Source organism: Coptis chinensis, chromosome 7 (genome assembly GCF_015680905.1).
Source record: "Coptis chinensis isolate HL-2020 chromosome 7, ASM1568090v1, whole genome shotgun sequence".
NCBI lineage: Eukaryota > Viridiplantae > Streptophyta > Magnoliopsida > Ranunculales > Ranunculaceae > Coptis > Coptis chinensis.
The window spans coordinates 16,781,555-16,796,317 of record NC_141462.1 but is presented as its reverse complement, the minus strand read 5'-3'; the positions used below and the strand labels follow the sequence as shown (position 1 = coordinate 16,796,317).

Below are 14,763 nucleotides of genomic sequence, written 5' to 3'. Positions count from 1 at the left end.
AACACTAAATATCCTCTGTTTCTAATATAAGCCGAGCTTAGGAACTGTTACACAAATTGTTGAAGACAACTGGAAATATACATTGTGTTCTGAGTAGAAGATATACAACTCAACCCCTGAGAAATCAAGACTACTTCGTACACTTGTTTACAGATTTTGTTTCCTGATACAGTGAGGCTATGTTGCTGCTGTCTTCGTCAACATGAGCTTGGCCCTTAAAAGGATTGTGTATCATGTACTTAGCATGTGTTTCTGGTCATAGAAGAGTTGGAATGTGTTCCTATGCTAACTTGGACTGCACAAAACATCAACGAAGCCCAATTAAGTAATGGTGTTTTACATCTTTAGACTGACCTACACCTTCATTGGTCTCGTCATCGTCGCTATCCACATCTGTAGATGTCAACCTGGTCTGCCGGCTCATACGGTTTAGAACGAACACATTGTAGTAATAACTCAGTATGCTCTCTCTTGATTTGGATGGCAAGCATTTCAGGGAAGGGTTCAAGAAACTCATATCACTCGATACAGGATTCATTTTCACAACAATCCGAAAGCGTTTTTCTTCAGCAGGTGTCCATGATTTAGAAACTTCTTCACCCATCTCATCAAATTTCCAACTGTAAAAGGCAGAACTAATGTCAAACTTTAGCCGAACTCTTTCGTCACTTACATGAAGTTTGACGCAACCTGGAGACCCAGGAGACTGGCACAAACATGTAGAAGGTCTCCCTTTCCCAATTAATTCTCCACTGAATTCTGCATCTCTATCTTCAATTGGCCAGACAAGAGTGCCCAACCGTTTAGCTGAACTGTTGACATTAGCATTACCATCTGACGAGCTAGCCCTACTTGCTATGCCAATACAGTCTGGGATGTCTGCCTGAAAGCGGGGGCCAACAGGAATTGCCATTCTGGGAACATAATCACTCATGAAGTCAAATGACTTGACCACCCTTTGGGGTCTCTTGCATTTTTTTGACTTCTTGGAACTCAACAAATTTGAACCATGAGGAAACTCCTTGCAGGGACTAATACGCACTTGCTTTCTAGGATCATTGTTACCTGACTTGAGTAACTTGATTGGTCCCTGCTTTGGAGCTTGAAAAAATGGTTTTCTTGGACTTGATAGATTTGAATCACTGATCGTATCATCAGACAGCAGAACTTCCTTACCCAGTGCACCACTCCATTCCCATGCCTCAGGTGGAAAAGAAAGACTAGTGGGGGTCCCTTTCTTGGTTCGACTATCGACACTCTTTATTGACCAAACTGAACTTTGGGGCGTCCTGAAGCATCTGATAATTGCTTTGTTCTGAGTCATCAGAATTCATTACGCATGCAACTGAAGAGTCAATAAAGCAGTTCCCTCTCTTGGTAGAAATTCTCTTATTCGGTTTCTCAGACAATTGATCAGCAGTTCTGGCTGTTTCTTGTAATAGATGATTAAGTTTCCGCTTTCTCTGAAAACAAATCACCAGGGGAAAAAGGACATCATCAGATGGTGAAAAATATCTTTGAAGTAGGTTATATACTTAATGGATACTTATCTAATGTTCAGGTACAAGTACTGCAAGAACCAAAGAAGAAGCATAGCATTCACAAATAACAGAGAAACTTCCTTTAGCAATCATATGTTACTTTAAAGATTTAGGTGAGTGCTTACTGAGAAATACTAACTTTAGATAGGAAAGAAAATAAAAACCTACTTGTAAATCAAAAGTTACTGCATTTTGAAATTTAGCAAGTTCAATTCTGTTAGACACAGATACACGTATCTATAAACTTCATAAGCTGATTTTCTTTTATTCGATCCATTACTACAAAAAACAGTACAAAGTTGGTATCGCACAACATTTTTTATGCATTTCAAGACACAAAACACTTTCCATGATTTATAAATGAGATACTTACCAATAATCTCTACCGAATAAATCATAAGTAGTCCACCAAATTTTACTTTTGCTTCTGCATAAATTGTTTAAAAATTGGCGACAAACCAAATGATTAACAGGGTTGGTGGTAACTCATTTTTTTAGAACATATCATTTATGTCATTATTCAATTACATTAACTGATATAGTCTTGCAACTTTCTCATATATTGGGGATTGGGGTAGTTCATATAAAAACCATAACTACAAATTATGGTTGTAAATGCAACACCCATGTTCTCTTTTATCATTTTATGTAAACTAGTAGCTATAGGAACCAAACCGCAGAGTACTTCACTGCGATGGATTAAAGCTCCTAACTTGTTGGTGTGTCCAACATTCTTCTGTGTTGAATCATATGCTCACAATTTCCAATTCAAGAAAAACAAGTAGCAAATGAAGAGAAGCCAAATTTCGAAGTACTGTACAACTGACTGAAACTCTTCACCTTTTTTAGTGCTACAGCACTTGTCTGTTGCATACTTGCATCAAATGTATAAAATTTCCACAAATTCCACAGAAATAAATTACTTGTCATAGGACACTAGGTGAAAAGTTGTATTTGCCGTATATGCTCCCTAACCCAGTGTCCAAATACAACCTCTCCCTACAAAACAGACAAAGGAAATTTTTTTGAACTTTCTAAAAGCTTTGGACCACCTAATAAAAAAAGCCATAAGGCTCAATATAATATCCCACTCTGATGCCGAAACCCCATCAAACTTTCACAGGTTATGTTCTATCCTGATACTCCACATGATCGCATGAGAGAGTAAACCCATAGCCAATTACCTGATGAAGAGAAAAGACATGGGCCCTACTGCTTGAGCAAATTCATCACCCTACCTAAAGTCCTAAACACGCCACGTCAAAACCCGACTCGGAATGAAAAAGACCCAATACTTTAAGATAAGGCAGCATAAAACACACGTAACCCCATCCCTCCCACCCAACTGACAAAAGTTGATAATAAACATTTTCCGCTACCAAAAATGGTCTCGAGTAAGGAGACGTAAGACAGCACAAAGTGCAAACAAAGTAAATCTTACTTGTTTTGGTCCCTCATACAAAAGAAATTGGAAATCAGGTATAGCAAGCTACTACTGGGAACTAAAGATGAAGCAAGAATGGCAAAATAGAAGAAACGGGTAGAGCAAACACATTTTCTAGCACTTTAAGCCTAGCCATAAGGGATACTAACACATTGATCTCCAAAGCAACTAGAGCTCTGCACATTCCCAGATTCCAAGATATGGATTGGCTAGATCTAACCATACAGGTGGCCACCCAAACTATACCTGATGCCCCTTATGAATATAGGAAGAACATAAAAATAAATAACTTTTGAACTGTGTTGCATGGGTACGGGTACGAGTGTCCGGTTTGGACACGGGTGCGGCGATTTGGACACGGCGAGGTCTGAAAATCAAGACACGGGGACACGGCTAATATTTTAATTTAATATTATATTTTATTAAAAGATAAATTATTTTAAATAGAAAATATATATATATATATATATATATATATAGATTTTGATAAAGCCCATTTGCCATTTAAAACAAGTTTAGATCTTGAATATAACCATTCCAAAAATGCCCAAGCCCACATTACTTATTAAAAGCCCCATTTAATCCTATCTATGGAAGAAAGAAAGAAAATAGCCCAAGCCCACGTCACTTATTAAAGCCCACGTCACTTATTAAAAGCCCACTTCTTCTTAATTGTGTTAAACAAACCCTAGATCTGGGTTGCAGCCGCCGCCATGGAAGAAGATGGTGCACAACCAACAACATCAGGTCAGTCTACTCCATTTCTCGCTCTCTTCCTTCTTTCTTAATCTTTTTTATTTTTTTCTTTGAAACTGAGTATAGATTCGAATGGCGAATCTGTGTCGCGTCGGTGTCGACACGACACGGGACACGCCGGAATAATAGGCGTACCCATGCAACACAGCTTTTGAACCATCACATCTATGTAATGTCACAACATATTCACTCTCCCAACCTACCTTTGGCCAAGCGAGAAACTATCATGCTGCTCCACAAACTATCTGTTTCCTCCCCAAATCTCCAACAACTCGAAAACATAATTCTATGTAGTAATTTTTTTACGTGTTAACTTCCCATATTAAAAAAACTTTTTTTAATAAATGTCCGAGACTTTCATACTGTGTTGCATGGGTACGCCTATTATTCCGGCGTGTCCCGTGTCGTGTCATGTCGACACCGACGCGACACAGATTCGCCATTCCATTCGAATCTATACTCATTTTCAAAGAAAAAAATAAAAAAAATTAAGAAAGAAGGAAGATTAAGAAAGAAGGAAGAGAGCAAGAAATGGAGTAGATTGACTTGATGTTGTTGGCTGTGCACCATCTTCTTCCATGGCGGCGGCTGCAACCCAAATCTAGGGTTTGTTTAACACAATTAAGAAGAAGTGGGCTTTTAATAAGTGATGTGGGCTTTAATAAGTGACGTGGGCTTGGGCTATTTTCTTTCTTTCTTCCATAAATAGGATTAAATGGGGTTTTTAATAAGCAATGTGGGCTTAGGCTTTTTTGGAATGGTTATATTCAAGATCTAAACTTGTTTTAAATGGCAAATGGGCTTTATCAAAATCTATATATATATTTTTTTTCTATTTAAAATAATTTATCTTTTAATAAAATATAATATTAAATTAAAATATTAGCCGTGTCCCGTGTCTTGATTTTCAGACCTCGCCGTGTCTAAATCGCCGTACCCGTGTCCAAATCGCCGCCCATGTCCAAACCGGACACTCGTACCCGTACCCATGCAACACAGCTTTCATATAACTATAGACAGTGAAATCGTAAACAATTTTCTTTTTAATCAACACCAATACCAACATGAACCCATGGAAACGAAAAAAGATGTATGTCAACTGTTTCAGATGACATAAACATCAGGAACCACAAATTAAATTAGTTTCCTACAAACATAATTAACCTCTAATTATTTTCAGCATATTGTAGATGATGAAAGGTAAAATTACAAGTACACTTGTACCAATATGATCCATGGAAACAGGAGACAACATAAATAATTTGTATGAGACTTCATGAAAATTAGCAGCTTAAACTTAGATTAATATCTTAACAAACACAATTAGCATCTATCAATATTTTCAAGTTCTAACAAATCAGTTCAAAATATATTCCCGAACAAAACAAAACTATCCAGCAGCTTAACCTAACAAAGGTACAATGAATATCATTTCATCATTTAAGAAGACCCACTCTTTCCGCTGAAACTGTCCCCACTTAACAATTCCAACAGGAGTGAATTTTGAGCCAAGAGTTTATTCCCACATCTGGGTTTCTTATGTGATGATCAATCTCTGCTTAGCACCGGGGCCTTGAGTAAAACCCCACACCTCTAAGGGGTGGCTAATTGGGGTCAATATCAGATGTAGAGTTAGAGAGGTCGTCACATTATTTTAAGTGTAAAAAATATCATTCTTAAGACAGTTGAATCATGAGAAAAAGTTTGAAAGTTTACCCAAGGGGCTTCATCATGGCTCAGAGTTAGAACTTTCCGGACATTAAGAATTTGAGTCCTTGATTCTCTATTTTTCCTTGATGAATCTTTTGCACTATAGTGGTCAGTGGCAACACTTTTTAACCACAGTAACGTGTCATACAAGGATTCATTCTTGTGTCTAACCAAACTCGACCCAACATTTAAGCCAATCTCGAGTTTTTCATCTCTAGTTTTGGAAGAACCACCATTTAATGTGTAGCTAACAACATGATCACGTACCGTTGAATTCATTTCAAGATCCATTACTTGCACTTTCTTGGATTCTCTTTGAAGTTCACCTGAAATAAAAACCATGCTGGACAAACACTGATGAGAAAAAATGGGCAAACCTCCACTTTCCTCATCATTGAGAAAAAACGACAATTTGTTTTCAAGTATTAAAAACCAAGCTAGGTAACAAGAAGTACATGAAAATTAACTCTTAACCTAACATCCAATGTGTTAAATTCTGGAAGCAACACTAACCCAAGTCCATGGACTAAAATATAGAAATAGAACACGTGGAAAATTTAAAAAACCATTTGCCCAAAGTTGAACACATTGAAACTAAAAGATACTAAAATGGACCAAAGTAACAAACGTGTTAAGGAAGTTGTAACATTCCTCATTTAATCAAGAACATGCATTTACAATATTAAATAATTAAGTTAAACTCTACATTCATTATTTCTTTAAACAAATTCACTCTGCTTGTTTGGGATATAGTAGGTCCCACTTTAAGGAAGAAACACACAAATTACATCAAAACTTCTCTGCCTATCTGATATGGAAAAACCGATAATAGATTGCATAATTAGATCTGAAGGAGACATATCATGGAACGCATAGGGCATTTAATGACTAGGAGATGTTCTTGTTTCTCTAGTTAAAAAAGTTCAAGAACTTCCTCCTGCTTTCCAAACTTTTACATTATAAATATGCACTTTCAACCTCTTATTTACAATCAAAATCTAAGAAACTTTGAAGGATGTACAAACCTCACCTTTAGAGTGACTTCACTGAAAAATGTCCTTTCCAGTTCAAACTTCACAAAATCCGGGCAACAATAATAGCTTCACATCTAAGTATCTGCTAGAACAGGGTCGTCTGCTCCATCTAGAGCTGTTTGTGTACAAAAAATGACAATAAGTAGAAAATTAGAGCCAACCTCATTGACATTGTGGACTACTGAAGTTGTTAAACTAATATCTTCATTAGCATAGTAATAGCAGCAACAAGTCAACCTTGAAGACACTTTCTTAGTGTTAATCAAATATTTTATTCACAAAAATTAAAATCTAGTTTCGTTCATCAATTCAGACTTCTCCAAGTTCACTACTTGTACTCAGTTTTACGAAACAGCTATGGTTCTCTACCTCCATCTCTAGAGAGGCAAGCACATAAACGTGCTCCAACAGTTCTCTTTAATTTCTTTCCTCAAACCTTCCCTATATGTATCACTATTCTCAGCATAGCTAATAGCAATAAAGCGTCCCTTGCATGAGTGACAAAATTTATATTGCTCTCCTGTACTCAAGCAACAGTTCAACGCTCCCTTCTTTCATGAACATTAGATATCGACCATTTATATTGCCCAACGGGGTTCCCACTTCCCAACAAATATGCAGATATTTAAAATAAACCCAAACTCCCCTGGCCCCATATGGATCCCTTATCTCTATATACTTCCTTATATGCCGATGTCGGTATTATCGAATGGGTTATTGACAAGGGAAGGTTACAAGAATAAATCCTATTACCAAAACCATGTGGTTGTTCAAGTAATTGCCAATTTACATTCAAAAAATAAGTTCTGGACATATTTTTCTTTGTCGGTTAAAATCAAATACATTGTTCAAAAATTTGCAAACAATGTCACTAAAAGATGAAGTTTCATCAGATTGAAAAAAGTACATGAATTTAAGCATGAAATGCAAACATGTCAGCTATATATTACAGACATGTCGGTGAACAATGGAAATGTGTCAGAAACAACAATGCAAACATCATCACACCATAACTCCGTATTAATGGGGTGGGCTAGATGAATTCCCTATTTTCCTTTTTATTCTACTACAAGCGACCTCCCCTGTAATACTTCATTTCGTAAAATTGTTTCCAACAATTTCATCCCACCTTAATTTTGGTCACCCTATTTGTCTTACCTTCTTAGCAAATTAGTTTTCCTCTCTCCGCTGAGGCACTGGGTACATCCGTAGGTCTACGGTGCACATGCCTATACCATCTAGGTTTACTTTGTCTTATCCTCTGTATATTAGAACTAGAGGTGACATGTGCTTTCTGTAGTAATCCTCAATGTGCCATCAAAGCATCTATGAAGGCCATCCCTTTGGGATAATTTAGCTCAACTGCCACTTGCTCATAAAAGCCAAACCATCCACCTAACGCCTAGATGCGCTCATAATTATAAATGTCTTCACGACATTTCAACTCACATCTAGCTCGAAAGTGAAGCATCCTACTTTGGTTACAAGAAAAGACGCCCAGGAACATAAATGCAATACAACAATATCTTAAACATCTCGATTGTGTTTGGTTCACAACTTCACAAACTCTTATTTCTTGTGGAAAGCATATTTCAGGAAAGTATATGACTACAATTTATATAGCGAGGATTCACTTCGTACTTGTTTGGTTTGAGAGAAGAAAACATTTTCTAGAAAAAAAAAAAAAAAAACAAGTATGTTTGATCATACCAGCATTCCAATGGATTATATCCTACAAAATCCCCAATATTTTGCTCGCACCTTCCAAAAGCCTAAACTTCCTCTTCTACTTGCAATGTTAATGGTGTAATATCTCTAGTTATAGCTATTTCAGCAAAAGATCAATGGAGTTATGAAAAATTCAAACATTGGTAGCGGATGAGAAAAATCAAGAGTATCAGAAACAGAGAGAAGAAAACAACTTCCTCTTTTTTATACAATGAGTTGTTTTCCATTGGTATCTAGTACTTGAAGAATCTGTTTTTCGTTTTTTCGGAGTGTAGTCCTACATGAGATATGTGAAGCTTTGTATTGAAATATATAAGTTCCTGGGCCTCTCCACTTATTACTAATTGGTTTTAAATAAAATGTGCATTTTCTTCCTGATATCAGAGCGGGCTATTGTTGTTAGTCCAAAAGGCATTACTAATTGGTTTTAAATAAAATGTGCATTTTCTTCCTGATATCAGAGCAGTCTATTGTTGTTAGTCCAAAGGGCATATTGTTTACTCCACGTCACCTAAATAAGTTGGTCCACATGTTAGGCTAAAGAATGCCCCACATGAGAGGGCGTCTTGGGATGTTTAGTCCCATATAGGATGTGTTAAGATTTGTATTGCAATAGATAAGTTTTTAAACTTCTTCACTTATCACCAATTGGTTTTAAGATGGATGCTCATCTTCTTCTACCAAACAAACCAAAGATTACAAATTCCAAGAAAGAGCTTTCTTTTCCTCTATTTTCCTTGAACCAAACATAACATTGTTATACTAAACATCTCAATATTTCCCCTATGTGGCTTTACTTAAGACTAACACATGAACAATCACCCGATTTCAGTTTTATTTTAATAAAACAACAACTAACAAACACATTTTTTTGGTAACTTACCTTATACACAATTAAAAAGCAATTAAAGAAAGGGTTATGGGTTAACTAGTATTATCCCCAACTAAATGAGCCAATTAGGATTTCCTCTTGACTAGATGGGGAAATTAGGGTCTTTTCCTAAGTACACACCAAAAAAAAAGTCAACTTGAATAGACCGTGTTTTTTAGTCAACTTAAATAGACCATGTTTTTTTCGTGTGCATTTTGGGAGGGAGACCCTAATTTCCCATCTAGTGGGGGTAATATTCGTTAACCCTTAAAGAAACATAACTTAAAAATCCAAAAAAAAAAAAACAATAAACTCAAAGAAATTAGAACAAAAAACAATATTCCTTGTAAGAGAAGGTACAAACCTTCGTTTAAATTAATTGTTGCTTTCCTTAAAACTCAAACCCTTCAAAGAATGTGATTATCAATTTGGTGTTCCTCTCTTTATGGTTACAAACTACTCACATTTGTGTCTTCCAAATTTACCCTTACCAATCAAACTATTTACAAAATTACCCACAATTTCACTTTTATTTTCCAAATTTCCAAAACTACCCCTAATTGTCCATGAATCAAACACATCTTAAATTCTTGAATCTTCTCGAGAACTTCAAACCCCAAGTCATTTCACGATTTGTTTACTTTGGGCAATCAAATTAACGGTCCAGATCAAATTTTCACAGTTTGGGTACGATGAAGTTCAAGTAATTACCGAGAAGTTAATTGAGACGATTAGTAGTTCTAGGAGTTACCAAAAAAAAAAAGATTAGTAGTTCTAGGCATTGAATCAAATTGAGAACCCTAAATCGAAAAGAAAGTAGAAGAATGAAGAGAGAGAAAAAAAAACACCAAAACATGAGAGAGGTTACCTTATATGGCTATGAAGCTTTACAGCCGTTGGATTGGGAAATAAACGGTCAGGAGTTAATCAAGAATGCTTATAGAGGACAGTCTCTCTCTAATTTTTCTTTTAACTCCTTGGGACAGATGGGCTTTTGTTTATAAAGAGGGGAGGAGAAAAGTTGAAGTTTAGAAGAAAGTTGGGGGTATACTTAGAAATGAGCAGAAAGTATAGTTTTCTGAAATTTTTTGGTGATTGTGTGGAGAGGTATTTATAGAGTGGTCTTGGAGAATGGTTTGGAAGGAGTGCAAAGAGAATGAAACTACTAGATGATGGGTATGGAGAAAGGTGAATGTGTAATTTCACTAGCAAAAAGTGAAACCAATTTTAGGGCAATTGTGTAGTAGGGGCTATTGTGTAATTTCATTTTCAAAGTAAAAAGTGCAGCCATTGATTTGTCTTGTAGACACTTTCATCATGTGGTTGGGATTGTTTGTCTTTGCAGTGGTGCAAATGTAAATGTATTGGGCTTGAGTGGTAGAGAAATATTGAGAAAAAAATGTAAAGATATGTAAAAAAAAACAATTTCTTATTCATTCATTCTTCTTCATGAATGAATGAAACTGCTCATTCATTGTTACTCATTCATTGCGAAGAGATGGGGTTATTGTAGTTGTTTATTTTCAAAATGTCATAAGTTTTGATCAATAAATTCGTTTTTGACAAGAATTGTGCATAATTGAAACACTCTCGAAAGAGATCGTTCAAATGAGACTAAGACAATACCAAAACTTAAAGCAAATTGTATTATGGTTTAATATGCAAGATGAATTGCGTCAAATGCATTATTTATTGTTGAAGGTACCAATATCGTTTCACATACATGGTCTTAGAGGAAGAGTATATTGCGCTGATGATCATGACATGACTGCATTGTTTTCATTGGCGCATCAAAGGTGCACCAAAATAGTATATGCCACCGGTGCCTTAGCACCCATTGGCCTTAATAATGAGAAGATGTGCCATATTTCAATCTTATTTCTTACCTTTCCAACCCCAACTTCCTCAATTGTTAATGGATTGGTGTGTGCATAACTCGATTTATGTTAATCTTAAATCTAGGATTAAATGGGTTAAGAGGTGTGAACTAAAGCCAATTGTTTAAAGAAGGCCATTAGACTTGGGTGTGACCAAAAACTACCTTAGTCTAAAGAAGGCCACTAGTATAAAGATGGGTGCTTGACCATATAACTTGCCTTACCTTGGAATTGACTAGATTAAGATAATTTTGGAGTTTTCTATGTATGTGATGGAGTTAGGGGTTGATCTATGAGTTGGCTGCCCTGGACAATAAGACCCCCCCCCCTAACTTTGTTTAAAAACCAAAAATACAGTGGTAACTGTTCACTAAAAAAAAAAAAATCAAAACAATAAAAATAAAAAATAGTGAGAATTAGTGTTAGTACAACCCCTACTATTGAATTCCGCCCATAGATGGAGTACATGCATGTGCTCCTTGGGCCAGAGAAATAGGTCACTGCTCTAATATCATTTCAAATTTAGACATCCAACCCATAACCAATTTGCAATCAGTGGAGAGGCCCAATAATTTATATATAATTATTTGAGGCTTTAGTACTCGATACATGATGAAATCTCATAACCTCATCTTCTAGTATAAGGGTTTCATTTATGAAGGTTTATGAGAATAATTTCAAAGACTTTGATGAGTGATCGAGAAAATACATGCTTTTTTACTATTGTAATTCTCAATTGTGATTGTTTTTCAAATAAGGATAAAGATCAATATCGCCTCGTGGACGTAGCCATTTTGCTGAACTACTTAAATCCATATATTTTCACTCTATGCTTTTAGTTTTGCATAAATGTAGTATTTGCTACCATGATATCCATACCAAAAACAACAAGTTTCTCTCTGTGCCATATATATACCATTTTGATTCAAATATAAAATCTAACCAAATATGTTTTCGTATTATTTATAAAACTACAACATTGAACTAAAACATAAAAAATCAATTTGAGTAAAGGTATTGAAGTCATGGTAATTCAACATTGATTGTTGAATGAGTGAAAGAGAATAACCATATCCGATATCTCGGTCTCTATATTTTAGAAACCAACTAGTACACTGGCACGTGTCTACGCCATGTGTGCGTCAGCTTTTTTTTGGTCAGTGGCATTATCATAGTTGTTTACCAAACTGATGGCAAGGTGCTAAATCACATGTGCGGTCAGCTGGTTTGGGCCGGGCAACCACAAAAATCCAATTTTCGGTCAATGACAATCTCGTAGTTTTTTGAAAAACTGATGACAACGTGCTAAAATAAGAGAGAAACGTCTGAATTTCACTGTAGATATTGACAATTTTACCCCTCTCTCACCTATACTATTACATAATACATTTTTTACCTTAATCGTAATAATTGAACCCATATAGAGGTATAACCGGAAAGATCCACTATTCACCGAGCTATTCCCTTTAAAGAAGTTAGATAAAGAAATGGTATAATAAAATTTCCATTTAAGATTTTCTATATCAACTGAAAAACTTTACTTGACAAGTTACTTGGGATTGACAAAATATGAGATTCATTGAACTTAGGCCACATACATTGTAGAATATAAATATTTGTGGGTACTTTAAATTTATATTTATTCAAGTCATTTTATCAATATTATGATGTAATTATCCAACAACTAATCAAACAAGCAAGTAATTTCAATGATACTTAATTTGTCGGTCTTTTTCTTAAACGAATTGTTTGTTTACGGACATGTTATATAGTGTCTTGAGTAGCTTATATAGTGTTGATAGATATTCTTTTGCATATGTTAAAAAACTTGTTCCCACACACACTTGAGAATATTTGTTTAAACACCTCTCTCACGTGCACGTTGTAATTTATTTCGAGTAAGAGTTTCGTTCCAAACCAAAAGGGCTTATCAGGAGATGTACTTTAAAATGAGAAGAAATATATTACAAGAAAATAAAATTCTACTAGATATACTTTAATATGCAAGACTCAACTTAGGAAAGATTTTAATTAACAACTTAAACATAAAACATATTACAAGACTAAAAACCTTACATTGAAACTTTCTACTATATATACTCTGGACTAAAACTAGCTAATGGAGCAAAAGTTGTTTTTTGCTATTAAAGCCTCTTTTTTAAAGCAAGAGATTGTTCTCATTTTCCTTTGCTCCGCGTGAATTTCCAACACTCAACTGCATTATTAAGTGAGAAACTTTGATTTTTTCTAATCAAGACTTTATTTTCACCTAATCAAACAAAACTTTGTGTGCCACCTAATTTTTTCACCTAATCATGCCACTAATTTGGACTTTGTTTCCACCTAATCAAGCCACCTATTAGGACTTTTATGTACTTAATTAATCGTGTGCCACCTAATCACATTTGATGACTTTGTGCCAAAGTTATGCACAAAAGTCTTTGATTCATTTCAATGCAGTTTGCCTTGTGCGAAAGTTTGACGTTTGAGCTTGGTTACCAAATTATGTAGGTCCGCATAGTGGGTTCTTCATGCTTCGACCAGTGGCGGGTCTAAAAATTTACTTTTTACAAAGTCCCGCCTATGTGTAGAGCTCGTCGCACTGATCGTTCTGATGGTTCATTTTTCGCCATTAGAGTCCATGTTCAGAAGATATGGGTTTCTGGAGTTTGATGTTTTTCGGCACGTTCATCCTGGTCTGACTTGAAATTGTCCTTTTTTGCTTTCCTGGGCTTTAGTTGGGCTTCACGTGGACTAAATTGGGAAACTTCATGTAGACACTCTATTCCGTGTTTAAATACTGACTTTTATCTTCATTTTTACGTTGATTGCTCAAATATATAAAAGCACAAAAATACAATTAATTCATGATTATTAAATACATAATTAATCAAAATGCTATGTTTCTACGAGGTTTTATATTACAGTTTTTAGTACTTATCAAGTGTCTTGCACAATTTATATATAGTGTCGTATGTAAGCTACCCACGAACAAGTTAATAAACGTATATTAACAAGTTATTCAAGACACTATATAAATTATTAAAGACACCATATAAGTTGCTCCACGATTAAGAGAAAGCCTGCTTAATTTGTAACACTATAAATCTATAATTTTATGAGGAAAACCCCCCTTAAAGGACAAATCAAAACATTAGAATTGTACACAAGGTACACTATCCCTTGATCAATGATCACTATATATTAATTGTCCAGTAGCTGTGTTTCTATTGATTCCACTGAAATCACAATCTCCTTCATTATGATCCATTAAAAACAACAATCACTACCATAGACACGAGTCAATGACAACTAAATTAGACAGATCAATAACAGCTACAACATAATTAACTAGTTGATTATGAAACATAAATATAAAGATTGAGTTTCAAAAGTGGAAAAGAATTGTGAGGATTTCAAAAGGTTTCAGTCTAAGTTTTGAAACACTTTCAATCAGATTATTGAAAATCAATTTTGAAAGAGTTTCAAAAGTCTAAAAACAAATTTGAGGAAATAGAAAATAAAACCACTTCAATTTTCATGTTTAAAAAATGTTATTTGATTATCCCCTAAACCACATGAACATGCATAATGGTTTTTCTCATATAACTCCCCTCTTACTTCAATCACCTCTAAGACCATCAAAAAAAAAAAAATCACCTCACGTATCCGTGCTAAATGTGAAGTTGTGAACCCAACAAATGTTCTTTTCTTTCTCAAGTGCCCTCATGCCCTCCTCTATGCTCTTCATTTACTCAAACATGCTATAGTGGTTCAACCATGTTTCATGTCTCATTAATTT

The 14,763-nt window shown here is 35.2% G+C and overlaps 1 protein-coding gene across 7 annotated transcripts; it reads right to left on the bottom strand.

Annotated features, from left to right (window-relative positions):
* Nucleotides 1–10,166, bottom strand: LOC147486297 (AT-rich interactive domain-containing protein 2-like). 7 transcript variants are annotated; one of them, XM_086571177.1, is made up of 4 exons: nucleotides 9,953–10,166; nucleotides 6,482–6,600; nucleotides 5,458–5,794; nucleotides 1–1,463 (listed from the first exon to the last, which is right to left on the bottom strand). In XM_086571177.1, exon 4 carries the CDS (start codon nucleotides 1,322–1,324, stop codon nucleotides 308–310), a length of 1,017 nt encoding a protein of 338 aa, XP_086427303.1. In that variant the 5' UTR covers nucleotides 1,325–1,463; nucleotides 5,458–5,794; nucleotides 6,482–6,600; nucleotides 9,953–10,166; the 3' UTR covers nucleotides 1–307. The 7 variants fall into 7 exon arrangements, with proteins under 7 accessions (XP_086427303.1, XP_086427308.1, XP_086427305.1 ...); XM_086571182.1 differs by having other exon boundaries at nucleotides 5,719–5,794; XM_086571179.1 differs by having other exon boundaries at nucleotides 5,458–5,777.
* Nucleotides 10,167–14,763: the final 4,597 nt, after the last annotated feature.

What these genes read in the sequence shown, in the direction of transcription:
- LOC147486297 (XM_086571177.1), bottom strand. Translation starts at nt 1,324, where the DNA reads ATGACTCAGAACAAAGCAATTATCAGATGCTTCAGGACGCCCCAAAGT.